This window comes from Pungitius pungitius, chromosome 9, assembly GCF_949316345.1.
Source record: "Pungitius pungitius chromosome 9, fPunPun2.1, whole genome shotgun sequence".
NCBI lineage: Eukaryota > Metazoa > Chordata > Actinopteri > Perciformes > Gasterosteidae > Pungitius > Pungitius pungitius.
The window spans coordinates 108,877-124,219 of record NC_084908.1 but is presented as its reverse complement, the minus strand read 5'-3'; the positions used below and the strand labels follow the sequence as shown (position 1 = coordinate 124,219).

Genomic DNA, 15,343 nt, shown 5'->3' with positions numbered 1-15,343 from the left:
GAGTTTAGTGGCCAATGAGAAAAACAAACATTCATTACTCTTTAACGTTATATGCTAGCTTCTTTCAACATGCTTGACTAAGTCTACACAACTATTTACTAAAGACACATATTTTATAAGTGTATTTCATCCTCTTTTTAGTTTTTCTGCTTAGACATCTTTTTGTGTGTTTATGTTCCATTCATCTGTTCTTTTCCTCATAGTGACTTCTGTCCCATTATTTAGGTCAATATTTAGATATTGATGCATTTATATTTGTGACCCTTTTGACACAAGATGGGTCTAAACTGTCATAAATAAAGCAAAATAATTTGCAATTTTCTTGCAAGCTTGAGAGCCTTTTTTGATTCAGGCCACACAGTTTATGACTTCAACAAATGTGTGGGACTCAGTTTCATTTCATCAGATAAAGAGTCGGCGATGAGGGTTTTACGGGAGTTTTGTTTTTCTTGCATTCATTGACAGGATCTAAGGCTTAGTGAGTTGCTCTTTGAGTGAATGTGCTGCCCTTCGCCTGCCAGCTGGACACCAGACAAGCCAGGGAACATGGACAGAATGTTCTAAAGAGGAGACCCTAACCCTTGTGACCCTGACAGACGTACCTTTTGACTCCCTACCTCCTCGCCCCATTCCTCTAAGGGTCTAAGACCGGCCCTCATGGGGCAGTTGCCTTTCCTTCACATCCTTCACCCTCCTTTGCTCTCGTCCTGCTCCCCCTCCCGTTGGACTCGTAGAGGTCGGCCCTTCCTTCGAACATAAACAAAGCAGCGGAGAGGGAAAAAAAGGGGGAAATAAATTGGGATAAGTGACTGGGGGAGGGAGAGGTGGAGGAGGCTGAGGGGGATGAAAGCCACCGCACGGCAGTCTGTGTTTAGCGGCTTGGTGGAGCGCAGGCCTTCACTTACAGGGACCCCTCTGTCACCACGTCACAACAATCAGACATCACAGCCCTCATCACAACGCTCCTCTTGTTGCTGCTTTTCTTTGTCCTTTTCCTTTCGTCCATTTCTCATTCTCTGTAGGTTTATTTTTTCCTTGCCAGAGGCCGTACCCACTGCTCTTCTGTCAAGCATAGAGCAGTCAATGAGGACTGTGTGTGTGTGTGTGTTCTCCTCCTCCAGCTCAGAATAAGTGGCACCAGACAGGCCTTATAAGGAGTGGTTAGATCATTGGCCACACCATCAGTAAAATAGAACCATATGTCTGCTGTGTGTGTGCGTGCACGTATTACTGGAACCATGTGTGTCCAGAGGTAGCCCAGAGAACGGGAGCCTGTTGCTAATAGACATGCTGAAGGTCACATTATATGGTCACGTTACACACACATACACACCCCCTCTCTCCACTTAATCCCCTCCTGTCCGTGCGGCATGAGCTGAAAAGAACGTTTCTGTGTACAGACACGTGCTCACCTGACTTTCACAGCCTTACATAAGACATCCGTCGGCCTAATGTGGGACTTCTTGTTGAGAAGAGCTCCTGGGTGTTGCCTGGTTTCATCTGATGGGTCTAGCAGAGATCTCGCTCTCTCCATCTTTCTTACACAGCTTGTCTGGAATGTACAGATGTTTCCTTTTGGGAATGGGCGTCCTGCTCTGCTAACACACACACACACACACACACACACACACACACATAGAAAGAAGGAGAAAGGGGTGTACATTCCCATTCAGTTAAGCATACATTTCCCGTCTTAGACTTTTGATTTTTGCCATGAATTGGTGTCAAATGAACACACTCACACTCGCAGTGTGTTTTGTCCTCCCTCAACCTCTGGCTGCGTTATTCTGTCCTTTGTTTCGTTCTCACGTGAAACGGGGCTTTGCTGTGAAGGCAAAGTCTTCATTCTTATTGGAGGTTGAGAGCAGAGCAGCATTATTGTTCTTAGATGAAGCCGTGCTTCTTGGTTGCAGAAGTAACCTTGACTCTTTGAAGACGTTTTTTTCTTCCTTTCTTCTTTGTGATGATATAACAACATATTCAGCTTGGGTTTTCACAATAAAAGCCTGTGTTACAAACCGGAGGAATGTCGTTTGAAATAGGTTTACAGGCGGGGAGGGGCATACATTTGTTGATATTGTGTGCATTATGGGAAATGTAGGATCTTGGGTTTTCCCATTCTGGGGGAAGAAATGGACCCTCGGCCTCTGCTTCATTAATTCCTACCGTTATAGTCCCTAAACTTTATACAACTTTATACGAGTGCATTTAATTTAGGTAAGTTTTATGATTTCATTTTGATAATGAACTATATATATTTACAGGTTGTGTGTCTGTAGCTGTAAGGTCTAACAGACTCACACACACACAAACAAACGCCATGCAATCTTTTCAACCTAAGTTTAGATTTGCTGGGGCGAAGAATAAATGGCTATAAATGCTATTTTAGTTAGTGGTAAGTTCACTGACTCATTGACATTTATTGACTGAATGCGCTGAAGGAGAAACTCACGGCAAAGTGAAATAATTCTCTCCATCCTGAAAAAGTTTAGAGCTTTGTTCATTTTTTTTCTTTCACCTGATAACAGGTGTCACAGCAAAAAAAAGTTATATTAAACTATGGCGAAGCTACAGTAGTAATATGTCTCCATCTCCCTCTCCTTCATGTTTCCCACCCTTTATATTAAACTACTTTAGTCTGAGTGTGGTCGTTTTGCCCTCGTTTGCTTGGGTTTTAAATGTCGCCGTGTTGGTTTTTTCCCGCAGAGATCTTTCCAAGAACCACATCTCCTCTCTTGATACCAGCCTGCTGGACCGTCTCACTGCCCTCCGAGAGCTGTGAGTACACACAGCAGTGTGTGCTTGTTGTGCGTTTGCATTGTTTAACCCATCTCCACTCAGTGTGCATCCCTGCATACACACTGTGTGTGTGTGTGTGTGTGTGTGTGTGTGTGTTCAGGTATCTTAAAACCGATCTACCTTCATATCTGTGATTATTTATCATGTACATCTATCTCTCTTGAAGATATCTTCAAGGCAACAGGATCAATGTTCTCCCGAGAGGACTTTTCTGCTGCGGCCAACTGTCAACTCTGTGAGTACAACGTCCACAGGAGACAAAGGGTGGGGGGGTGAGGAAGGTGGAAAGGGAGAAATGCTTGGTTTAGTCTGGATTTAAAAAGGCAGAGATCCTTAGAATCAGCCTTCACACAAAAAAACACACGCGTTGTATGTTGAAACCGCACAGCGACGCACACACACACACACACACACACGCACACACACACACACACACACACACCATCACAGCCCCATTAAGTCCAATTACAGCTTACGGCTCCCATTGAACCTCCCTCCACCCCTTCCTCCCTCTCTCCCTCCACCCCTTCCTCCCTCCACCCCTTCCTCCCTCTCTCCCTCCACCCCTTCCTCCCTCTCTCCTTCCTCCCTCTCTCCCTCCACCCCTTCCTCCCTCTCTCCTTCCTCCCTCTCTCCCTCCCTCCAGCCATTACATAATTTCTTCCACCCATTTAATGGGCGCTTAAGCATGTGTGTGTGTGTGTGTGTGTGTGTGTGTGTGTGTGTGTGTGTGTTTTTGTGTTGAGGAGGACTCTGCCGTTTTCCATCATTTTCTTCCAAACCCGCCACACAACGGCCCCATTATGCAGCCTCCTGGATAGAGAGGAGAGAGAGGCTGATGAAGAGGAGTAAAGAAAGAGAGATATCAAAGACCTGAATCCTTTCCCTTACTCAGCACTTTGGTTGTTTGGGATTTGGTTTGATTTTTAATCGCTCCACTTTGTGTTTTGTTATATATCTGAGTTACATGAGTTGTTTTTATGTAAAAGTTATGTTGGAATGCCCACTTTGATCAACAGACAATGCAAAAGTGATTTTGCATTACTCATTTGCCACAAAATAATGCAGTGACTAAAAAGTTGTTTTAATGTCACCAGTGATTTGTGTCTTCTGTCTCCACCAGTGATTTGAGCAACAACCTCATCACCACAATAGACGAGAGAATATACGACAACCTCTGCAATTTAACTCAAATGTAAGTCATCACACATTGCATCTTAGGGTTTGATAAACAGTTAGCTCATCATGCCACTGACCTCCAGAAGTCCTTTCGTTGTTCTCATACTTTTCTAACTCGGAACAAAATGGATGCATGGCTGATGTGTCCCAAAAGGATCATTTTACTTAAGAGTGCAGCTGATTTTTGCTGTTTAATATTTATCATATATTATTTATTATTGTGTCTAAGACTTTTTTGGGGTTTCTTTTTAGTGCACAATGTTAACCTGTGTGTGTGTGTCATGTTCCACCATGACTGATCCTCTCCTCCAGCGACCTGAGCAGTAACCCCTTTGACTGTGACTGCCAGTTGGTCCGGCTGGTCAGCTGGCTCCAGGAGAAAGGGCTGCGAGTCCGTCGAGCGGAGGACATGTTGTGCAGGCAGCCTCCTGAGCTGCTTGGCCAGCCCCTGCTCAACGTCAGCCTGCTCACCTGCGGTACGAAACCCAAGGCCTGCTCATGCAGACTCAAAACACAAACCCTCCTCTTTGGGTTCCTATCATTCAGATAAAAGGAAGTGTCTCCAGTAGGCTCAACCCAACTTGATGTTTAACATAAGTTCCAGAGAGTAAACCTGTGAAAATGCGTCACAAAAGTGAACCACCAATCCAAAGACTTCCTCTGGGTCAAAATGTATGTTCAAATATCAGAGGAATTAACTACAGAGGCCCTTTTTTAGAATGATGTATGGACAGAGAAAGTCTGATGCTGATTGTAGTGTCAAATAAGAAATCAGACAAAAATGCATTCACTGCATTGACTGACCTTATTTTCCTTCTTCTCCAGGTCTCAACTATGCCGCTTGCCTTGAGGACAGCAGCAGCGGCGGCGGCGGCGGCGGGGGGGGGGGAGGAGGAGGAGGCGGACGGAGTGAGCTTGTTATCTTCTCTTCCTCCACACCTGGAAACTTCACGCGCCAGCAGTGTAACAGCGTGTGTTTCGCCGCGCTGCACCGCTATGGGGGGCTGGGGGCGAGGCACGAGTGCCTCTGCAGCACAAACTCTGAGCCAAACTTCATCAGCAAAGCTCGCTGCTCGGCTGCCTGTACGAACCCCCACGTCATGAAGGTATGCAGCAGAGCGGACTATTGCACTTCAGATGTCAAAGTTTCCTTTTCTAAACGCAACCTGGAGGATTTCCTCAAACCTCACATGAGCTTAGGGTTCAGGGTCCTGCGTGGCTGCTGTACAGAGAGACCACGATGTGTTTATTGTAAATCGGTCCATTCACACAGAAACCTCTGTACTCAGGAATGCGGGTGGACTCTGGCTGAGGACGTGTTTGCGGTGGACTTCGTTGTGTCACTGAAGCCTCTCACGCTGCAAAGTGTCCACGACAGTGTCCGTTTCTCTGCCGCGTCCTCGGTCACTCCGGTGACCCTGTCCTGGGACTTTGATGACCTTTCGCCCCGAGTCAACGCAACAGAAACAGGGTGCACCACAGCAACTCACAAGTATGGACTCCCGGGACATTATGCGGTCAGTTTGATGGCTTGGGCTGGACACAAGGAGGTGAGGCAGAACAATAGGAAATACTTTCTTTACTTTTTCTTTTACAGTAGAATGAATTAAGTGTTTTTCCACCTACATGTGAAATTTGGTTGTACATGTGTTTGTGTTCAGGTGCGTGCAGCACGCGGAGGAGTCACCGTGACACTTCCTCCCAAACTGGAGCTGCACTGTCCACCTCTCGCTGTGGCCAATATGAGCCTGGACATCACACTGGTCAGCTGGGGTGCTGATGGCTTGAATGTTGATTGGAAGATTTCAAAGGATGGTGTTGAGGTTGCCAAAGGTAAGAGACACCAAATGACTCTGATCGACACTCGGCCACCTAATTAGGGCAGGAATGGTGTGGGATTCTCCTGGTGTGGGGATCCCCAGCCCATTAGCCCGGGCGGCTCTATGTGGGTCTGCTGAGGGAATAAGACAAACATCTCGTGAACAACACTCCAGAGTCACATCTACCATTGGGAATGTTGGTAAATTGTGAGTAAATTGTTGTATAGAATTCCTTAAATCATTTGGTTTGTTGGGGTGAATCATCAACATTCCATCATGGAAGGATATTCAATCTGCAGCAGCTAATGTGCAGTTGTTTTTTTAATCAAAATAACAAAGGCAATTACTGTATACTATCGTAGTCTTTACTATGCTATGGTCTTCTTCTAATTTCCCTAACAATGTAGATTGTTTCATGTACTCTCAGAGAAGACTATTCACCTAAAGCCCCCCAACTTACCAGCAGCCTTCTTTTAAAATGCATTTCATTTAACTGAAATGGAGGTTCCCACAGACAAATACATAAGAAAGAGTCCGATTAATTATTAGCTCTCACCATCGTTATTTATTTTTTGTCCTTTGTGCCCACTTTTCTTTCACTTTAACTGTCCCTAAATCTTAGCCTTTCTTTTGAAGATAACGGTTCTGTTTGAACAGTCCCAGCTCTGTAAAAACCTTGATCTGCAATGAAGTTGTTGTCCCACGTGTCTTGTCGTAATTATTTGTACCGTGTGTATATATTGTCAGATAAATTCTAAACCTTGAGGATTTTGTACAAAACCGCAGGATATTTTGTTAAAAGAAAAGTTGTTTTCAAAGTTGTCTGAGTCCCTACATTTGATGGAAGGTAAGCAAACATCAGAGGATTTTAGTATGAATGTGCAGATAAATGGATGTCTAAAATATAAGCAGCTTTATACACCCTTGTTTTATTTCAATGTAGGGAAACAGTATTGTACCCAATTATGACACAAATAGAAAATGTTCACAAATATATCACTGATAAGTTCTAAACTGCTTTTAAAGTAGAAACATATTTGTGAACCTTATTTTTTATATGTGGATGACAAAACAATCTATTTTGCAGCAGAGTAACCAATGAAGTGTTGAATGTTAAATCATCATCACACTGAGGCTTGTTTGAGCGTACTTTCTAATCTTGAGGATCCTCTGATGAAGGAGACCTAACGAGGTGTGAATGTCCTTCGTCAGCTTGCCCTCACTTCCCAAACAACGGGGTGTGCGACGCCGAGTCCTCTCGCTGCTTCCAGGTCGTCTCGGGCGAGTTCAGCTGGACGGACGCTCGGCGCTCGTGCTCCGACTGCGGCGGGAATCTGGCGATAGTCAGGAGCGACGCGCTGCGTAACCTGCTGGCGCCCAAGGTCAACACGCAGTGAGTGTCTCGCTCTTCTGAAACGTTTAATGTTGGATCGGACGACATCAATGCGTTTTTTTCATGATGTTTCTTTCTGCTCGAGTTTGAAAATGAGGCAACGCTCTAAAACTTTTTCTAAAGGCTCAGGAACCGATTCAGGAGCTTTGAATAAGTGACAATCACAGAGTACATGGTTTGGATTTGTAAGCAAGGCCAGAGCTTTTCATTCATTATAGTATTATTAGTGTAACTTCATGCCTTTTAAGCTTTTGTCATCCATTCATTCGTATCCATCATATTATATATATATAGATAAATACCAATCTAGACCGTAGGCCTTGACATGGTATCAGTGTGCCGTCCTCTTTGCATAAATAGCCAGGCTTCGTTGTGATTGGCTCAGGATTCGGCTTTGCTTCGTTGAGAGAGTTTGTGGACTTGTGTCCCTCCGGTTTTGGTGTTTAGGTCAGAGAGGGTCACAAAAAACACATCTGTAAAAGCACAGCTGCATTGTAACTTTGATCACCCTGGAGGAGGAGTCCCCAGTCCATGACGTGTGTGTGTTGTGATGGGGTAGATGGAGCTTATCCCGTCTCTCCTCCTCCACCCTCTCGCTTATGTAAGGAGCTCCTTTTAAAAAAAACATTAGTTCTTATTTTTGCCCCAAAGACCCTTTTTTCTTGTTCTCCCTCTTGAATATTTGAACCTGTCCAGTCTTTAAGAAGTCGTTTTCACAGATGTGGGGGTTCAGAGGTTATTGACAAATCTTAAAAGATTATAGATAGATTGAAAACAAGACCATGAAGGAAATGGAAAGTTTTGGACCCAGTAATCAAAGTAGACTTCCATTGTCTTGTGTCAGTCAGTCACACTATAACCTTTTCCAGTTCCCAGCTCAGGGAATGAAAGCGGATGAAATGTGAGTCCATTAGTGGACTCACTGGGGTTCCTGTTACAATCACAGAGCGTACTCAATATCTAGCATCCACTCTCTTAACATCCCACCGGAGTTCAATCCAAGCCCATTTCAGCTTTCTCTTCACTGCATTCATTGATTCTTGAAGTCAAGCTGGTAAATCATTGAGAGACTTAAATGTCAGTTTGATTCAAGTCAAGATCAAACAACATGTATCAAAAAAAATGTTTTAATGGCGTGTGCGGTCAAAGGAAAATGGTCTTACTGTTAATCTTCCGACCTCTCAAAAGGCCCTAATCCGACATGTCATCATTCACCCATACAGACCCATTCATGCAACCACGCCGTGGGGCACTAACTAATCGTTGGTACCCTGTCACACACCAAAAGAAACATCCCGCCGAAGCAATTTGTTAAGTGTCTCAAGGACGCATCGACATGCAGGAGTGGAGCTGCTGGGGATCCACACGTCTGACCTCCACGGAGCCGCAGAGCCCAACAATCACTTTGAACCGTTGAGGTTCTCTGTGTCTCACCTTTCGTTTCCCGCCCCAGGGAGCGAGGTGCGTGGCTCGGCTTCAGTGACGTCGACTCTCCGGGGAAGCTGCGCTGGATGGACGGCTCAGATGCTCAGGAGGGGGAGGAGGGCCCCCCACCTCGTTTCTCCATCGCCCGTGGGAACGTGTGCGTGTCCCTCGATAAGTCGGCTCAGACCAGTCCGCACCCATGCAACGCCAAGCGGGCCTATGTGTGCCAGTACAACGCCCAAGGTACACCGTCACACAAGACACACTAGACCCTGGTCTTAAGCAACCAGAGGAAGAAAATGAAAACTCCTCCTATGCAAAGCAATGTCATGTTTGGTTGCAGACATACAAACCTCTGCTACCTCTTTACTCTTTTTAAATCCCTAAATGCTTCCCCTCTTTTGTCCCCTTGGATGCTGTAGTGCGGGTTCCAGATGCAGGGATTTACACTTTGGGCCTGACTGTGTTTCCTTCCCATAATCCTTTGCACCGCGCCCCGTCCGCTGCGATCTCCACTCCACAACCTCCCACAGGTGGCATAGAGGTGAGGAGGAATCTCCACCTGGTTCATTCAGTGCTCCTCAAACCTGCTTCTCATTCAACGTTCCTTCCTCTGCTCAACCACAGGTGTTGTTGTTCCCAGCTCTGAGCTTCGTTCATGCAGGACGTCTGTCCTCCCTGGAGTTCGTCGCTCTGGAGCAGCGTTCACAAATCCACGTCCGGTTCCAGACCTACAGACCCTACTGCCATTATCCCGGCCTGCACTTGCTGCTTCCCAGTGAGTCACACCCCAAAACTCACTCTGCCACGCACTTGACACCTAAAACCATCCGCATTACTGGTGGTAAAAAAGCCATCTGCGCCCCCACAACGCATGTTAGACAAAAACATCAACACACACAGCCTTGTCAGAAGTTGTTAGGGCAACATTAAAGTACATTTTTAATGGATAAGAAGAAGTGCAAAACAGAAGAGAAATGATACAACAGCAATCACGGTGGCGTCACTTCCTGTCACGGTTTTATTTATTCTATTTATTTACATTTGGCTAAATTTCAACTAAGAGTAAATGATCGAGCCGACATATATTCTGTGTCTCAGGTTGTGGAGGTCCCGTGTGTGCCCCGGTGGCAGTTTGTGTCCCCAATGTCACCCGGAGCGGGGGTCCGCCCTCTTGCCCCCGGCTACAGCAGTGGTGTCCCTTCCAGCGTCGCTGCCTCCGCCTCCTCAGTCCCTGCCCCCCGGCGGCCTGTCCTAACTGCACACAGGCTCACCTCCTGCCCCCCGGGGCCCGCAGGCCCAGGTACACCCTGCAGAATGAGGTGGTCTTCTCTCTACCAGCAGGACCAGCTGCACACATACTGGTGAGAGCATTTTGCTTTTGCCTTCAAACGGATTTAGTGATTATATATTATATATATTACTGACCGTGTGTATGTGAGACTGGTCAAGCTGCTGAGGCAGTGCAGAAGGGCTTGTTCACTTCTGATCCCTGTTTCTCTCAGGTACAAGAACAACTGGAGGACCTGTTGGTTTCCCCTGGTGACATCATCTCCCTGCAGCACGATGCTGGGCCCGCCTCCCTTCTCCACTGCAAATCTTCCCCACATTCAATGTGGCGACAACCCGTCTTTGCCCTCAACCAGTCAGAGTGGTTCTGGATCAACAACACCGCGCAGCCAGTGGATACCATGGCTGACCACGACGCCGACCTTCAGCCTTCCCCTGCGCTCGACCTGAAGAGCCTGGTGGAGGATGGCGAGGGCGTCTGGCTGGAGGACGTCGTGTGTCCCGTCCGGGTGCTCTATGTGGGGCACAGTGAGACTCAGCTCCTGGGAGTACAGGTGTCTGCTGCCCTGCAGCAGCCCGGACTCTACAGCCTGCTGGTAATAAGCTGTTTGATGAGGCCCAGCATGTGTCACACATTTAAATTCAAGACATTTTAACGCCGGCTGATTAATCATCATACAAGTTTTGAATGCATAATCTAAATATTTGTCGTTATTTGTTGGTAATCTGTTGCATAAATAAAAATTACACACAATGTAATTCATGAATTCCAGGTGACTTCAGCTGAACCATCATACCCAGCCTCGGCATCATGCCCATTGCGAGTGGTGCCTCCTCTGGGTTTGACCGTCCTTCACCCCCATCCACAGAATGGCACCATCTACCTGCAGCCCGGCTCCACCAAGCTGCTCCTCCGGGTCCGCTCGAGCTACCCCACCAAGGCTTGGCGGCCTGGCAGTAATCACAGCGTGACCTTCCAGCCTGAATGTCCGCAAGACTTTCCCGCTAGTCCAGAACTCTGTCAGCCAGGGGCGGGGTCAGAGGTCACAGAGCCCAGCATGTACGCGGTGCTGGATCTAAGCTTAAGTACGGAGGAGCAGAGAAGTCCAGTGACGGTGGTTCTGGAGGCCCACAATAACGTGACGGAGGCCAGCCTGTCCGTGGTGGTGCAGGTGGAAGAGCCGCTCAGAGTGCTGGTGGTGCAGCCGCATCCTGCACACAGGGTGTTGATGGAGTCCGTTGTGGTGAGTGTGTGTGTGTGTGTGTGTGTGTGTGTTGACTTGGTTGATAATACTGGATGCACTCTGCAGTGTAATGTCTTTTTAACGTGTCTTCATGTGTGGGTGTTTTAAGAGCTACACAGCATCAGTGCAGGAAGGCTCCAAACCCACGTTTAAATGGACAGTGGATGACAAGCCATACTTCACCTACTATAACACCGTCCTCAATGTCATCTACCAGCAAGCTGCCACCTACAAGCTCACTGTGAGTTTCAACCAAGAGTTATTTAAGCCTAAAAATCCTTAAAAGAAAGATGATCAAAGTAGTTGCAATCAATTTCCTGTCAGATTTTAACCCCACTAGTTGGATCACATGTTCTGGCTCCTCACAAAATCAAAGCTAGCGTCCTGTACAAGGGTTCTGCTTCCCACCAGCCTGCCTCCATGCGCTCAGTGTGTCGCGCCGTGTCTTTTCTCAGGTGGCGGCCATGAACCACGTCAGCGCGCTCACGGAGCATTTCAACGTGACTGTGGACCGGCTGCAGCCCATGGCCAACGTCACAGTGAAGGGTGTTCCAGATGTTGTCCCTCAGCGCTCCACTCAGACTCTCACCACCTCTGTTCTTGTGGACATGTCTGTGGCCGCCACTTTCCGGTATTAACAATGGAGGGGGAGGGGGGGGGGTGGCAGATCCATGATGGACAGACAAATGAATATCTTCTGTGGTGTTTTTAAAGTAAAACAGCCTCTTTTCTCTCTCCTTGCTTTTGAAGTGCAAACACATTGCATCAGTTTGTGTTTGACTGCTCCTTTCTTCTCCTTTATCTCTTTCTCTTTGCTCCATTCTCTGTCTTTGTCTCCTGGGGGGCATTATAGCAGCAGTCATACATTGTAGACCCTTGAATTTATAGCTGTGTGGTAACAGCAGATTGCTGACAAGAATTTTCCCTTCAGCTCGATGTTTCCCCTGTACACCCCCCCCACCCCCTTCACCCCACACCCCCTTTTCTCTTCTTCTCTCTTCTTCTCCCACCCTCTCATTTTCATTTTCACCCTCCCAACTTTCACTTAGTTTTCCTCTGCACAACTCTCTCTTACCACGTCAGACAATATTCCAGCATGATGTGTTTGTGCATTTAAATACACATTTTTTTGTATGTGAATTCAAGTAGTTCAATATATTTATTTACCAAATATCTATGATGTATTTTACTATAATGATTTTACACCTTCTCTGGGGTTCTGCAGATGGTCTTTTGGTGACGGCGGCTATAAGGAATTTGAATACAAGCCTCCTTATGCCCCTTCCCTCCTCTGCCCAGACTCCCCCAATCAGGTGCTTCTAAGCAACAACGTCACCTACATTTACTCGCAGCCAGGTGAGCCCCCGCCCATCTTCCTATCAGCCGCCTGATCGATTAGTCAGGCTGACTTATGGAGCAGCAGCCAGTTTAGATTTGACTTTGTTTCAATTTGCAAAAGATGGAGATATTTTAAGCAACAAGACCGTGACGGAGAAGGTCATTTCACCCTGCTTTCCCTTCCTGTCCCTTTCTTCTTCTGTAGGAATATACACAGCTTTGGTGTCAGTGTCCAATCATTATGAGAACATCAGTCAGAGCATCAACATGAGCGTCTACAGCATCATCACTCGTGTCGACATACAAACAGAGCCCCTACTTCTCCTCACTGGCAAATCAGCCGATTTTGAGGCTCACCCTCTGCCCTCTCCATACGGCATTCACTATGACTGGCACTTTGGAGATGGTTCCTGCCTGCTGCAAGGTCGCCGCGTGGCACACACCTTTGCGCAGAGTGGCGTCTTTAACGTCTGCGTACATGTCAACAACACTATCAGTTCAATGGACGCTTGTGCGGAGATGTTTGTGTACGAGGAGATTGGAGATTTAACAGCTGAAAGCTCTTCTCCCACAGAGCTTCACAGTCCTACTACGGTACGGGCCCGCCTTGGACTAGGTAACAACGTCACATGGACATTCTCAATGGGAGATGGGACCGTCTACACACTATCCGAACCTGCGGTGTCACACAGTTACATCAAAGATGGCAACTACACAGTGAATGTAACAGCCGCCAACGCTGTGAGCTCCGGCTGGACCGCCCTCCCAGTGCAGGTGTTCGTGTTCCAAGTTGTGAAACTGGAGCCGAGCGGTTGCGTCCAAGAGCAGACCCCCGTCAACTTTCAGGCGTGGGTGTCCGGTAACGCGTCAGCTCACCTTTATGAATGGAGCTTTGGGGACGCAACCCCAAACGAGACGCACCAGGGCGACCCCAGGGTCTCGCACACGTACCGCGGCAGTGGGAACTACCACCTCTCGCTGCTTCTTTCGAGCGGGTTGAACAAGGCCACCAAGGCAAGCTTCTTCGACTGGGTGTGTGTGCAGCCAGCGTTGACTAACATCAGCCTCACCCTGGAGAAATACCACTACGCTGTTGGGGATGAGATCCATCTCCAGGCCAGAGCCCAGCCGGAGTTTAACTACAGCTATGAGTGGGACTTTGGTAGAGGGGAAGACGCTGGGCTTGTAGGTGGCTCTGGGGATGTCCGGACCACGTATAAGAACCCCGGCCATTACAGTGTCACAGTCATTGCCTTCAATAACATATCCACTATTAACACCAGTGTTTTGATTGAGGTTTTGATGCCCGTAGGTCCCATTGTCATTCAACACAATGGCACCAAATACAATAACCTGACCCTCAAAGCACCATACTCTTTCTCAACATCCTCCATGGCCTACAACGTTACTTATGTCTGGAGCTTTGGAGATGGGACTGTGCTCACGGGCCAGAGTATCCTGCATAACTTCAACATGTCTGGACACTACAATATAACACTAACAGCAGCCAACACAGTGAGCAGAAATCACACCACTTTACCGGTTACTGTGCTCGCACCAATCACCGGTTTGACTGTCAACGCCAGCTTGGTAAATGTCCCTCTCAATGCCCTGGTCGACTTTGAGGCCCAAATGGAGGAGGGAGATGACGTCCGGTTTTCTTGGAATTTGTGTGACCGCTGCACCCCAATCCAGGAGAAACACACCATGTTCTACACTTTCCGCTCCGTCGGCACGTTCAACATCATTGTGACAGCGGAGAACGACGTGGGAATGACACAAGCAAGCGTCTTCCTGTATGTCCAACGGGAGCTGGAGGGGCTGCAGATTTTAGCAGAGGACGAGATCAGAGGCGCAGGATCGGACGCTTGCTGCTTTGCTACAAACCGCGTTCTCCACCTTCACGCAGGGTTAAAGGAAGGAACCAACATGACGTTCACCTGGAGCCTCATCAAAAAGCCGGACCCCGAAAGTTTCAACGTAAGCGGGAAGACGGTGGAGGTGAATTTCTCCACGCCAGGCTCATGTGATATAATTCTCTGGGCCGCCAACCTCCTGGGTCAGCTGTCGGTCACCAGACGCGTCCGCTTTCTGGAACCAGCCGGAGGGGTGGACCTGCTGGTCAGCGACACCCCGGTTGCGGTCAATGCTTCGACCAATCTGACGGTGTTGAGTCTTGAAGGCTCTGACCTGCAGTACCGCTGGTCTGTGAATGGAGACCCTCTGGAGTGGAACAGTCCCCAGAAGAGCCACACCTTCATCAGTCCTGGCCTCAAGCTCGTTACTGTGGAAGTCTTCAACGAGGTCAGCTCAAGGGTTGAGTCAAAGATGGTCAGTGTCCAGGAAGTCATCTCCGGACTAAGATTCAACGCCACCAACGCGACGGAGCAGAGTTACGTAGCAACGGGCGACAGCGTCTCGCTGCAGGGGGACGTGCGGACGGGAACCAACGTCACGTGGACCTGGCAGTTCAAAGGGACAACACAAACGGGAAGGAATACTTCCGTTATTTTCCAAGAGGCGAAAACCGCCGTCGTTACTGTGAACGCGACCAACGGCGTCAACGGCCAAGTGGTGTCCAGAGAGTTCTTCGTTCAGGACCGGATCAAGGGGCTGGAGCTGAGGGCGAGTAAGAAACTTGCAGCGGTCGGCGAGAAGGTGAACTTAACCGTATTGATGGCAGCGGGCTCCAACGTTCGCTTGATACTGACCATCAGCGGAGAGACCACCGTGATGCTTGAACCCAACCAAACCTACGGCCACACCTTCACCCGGGTGGCCACGCACATGGTGAACCTCACCGCTCACAACCAGGTAAAGGTTCAAATCCTTCACAGCTTTTGGTGTCATTTAAC

At 47.9% G+C, this 15,343-nt stretch overlaps 1 protein-coding gene across 4 annotated transcripts in view; it reads left to right on the top strand.

Annotated features, from left to right (window-relative positions):
* pkd1a (polycystic kidney disease 1a) overlaps positions 1 to 15,343 on the top strand; it is a 44,039-nt gene that overhangs the window by 6,577 nt on the left and 22,119 nt on the right. For all 4 annotated transcript variants that reach the window (XM_062564396.1, XM_037473023.2, XM_062564395.1 and 1 more), the window contains exons 2-19: positions 2,707 to 2,778; positions 2,966 to 3,034; positions 3,923 to 3,994; positions 4,291 to 4,454; positions 4,804 to 5,084; positions 5,268 to 5,528; positions 5,640 to 5,811; positions 7,011 to 7,191; positions 8,645 to 8,859; positions 9,039 to 9,160; positions 9,244 to 9,394; positions 9,718 to 9,980; positions 10,122 to 10,502; positions 10,680 to 11,150; positions 11,260 to 11,391; positions 11,606 to 11,781; positions 12,376 to 12,506; positions 12,694 to 15,302. In XM_062564396.1, coding sequence (XP_062420380.1) covers positions 2,707 to 2,778; positions 2,966 to 3,034; positions 3,923 to 3,994; positions 4,291 to 4,454; positions 4,804 to 5,084; positions 5,268 to 5,528; positions 5,640 to 5,811; positions 7,011 to 7,191; positions 8,645 to 8,859; positions 9,039 to 9,160; positions 9,244 to 9,394; positions 9,718 to 9,980; positions 10,122 to 10,502; positions 10,680 to 11,150; positions 11,260 to 11,391; positions 11,606 to 11,781; positions 12,376 to 12,506; positions 12,694 to 15,302 — 5,923 coding nt within the window. The remainder of the gene's footprint in view (positions 1 to 2,706; positions 2,779 to 2,965; positions 3,035 to 3,922; positions 3,995 to 4,290; positions 4,455 to 4,803; positions 5,085 to 5,267; positions 5,529 to 5,639; positions 5,812 to 7,010; positions 7,192 to 8,644; positions 8,860 to 9,038; positions 9,161 to 9,243; positions 9,395 to 9,717; positions 9,981 to 10,121; positions 10,503 to 10,679; positions 11,151 to 11,259; positions 11,392 to 11,605; positions 11,782 to 12,375; positions 12,507 to 12,693; positions 15,303 to 15,343) is intronic.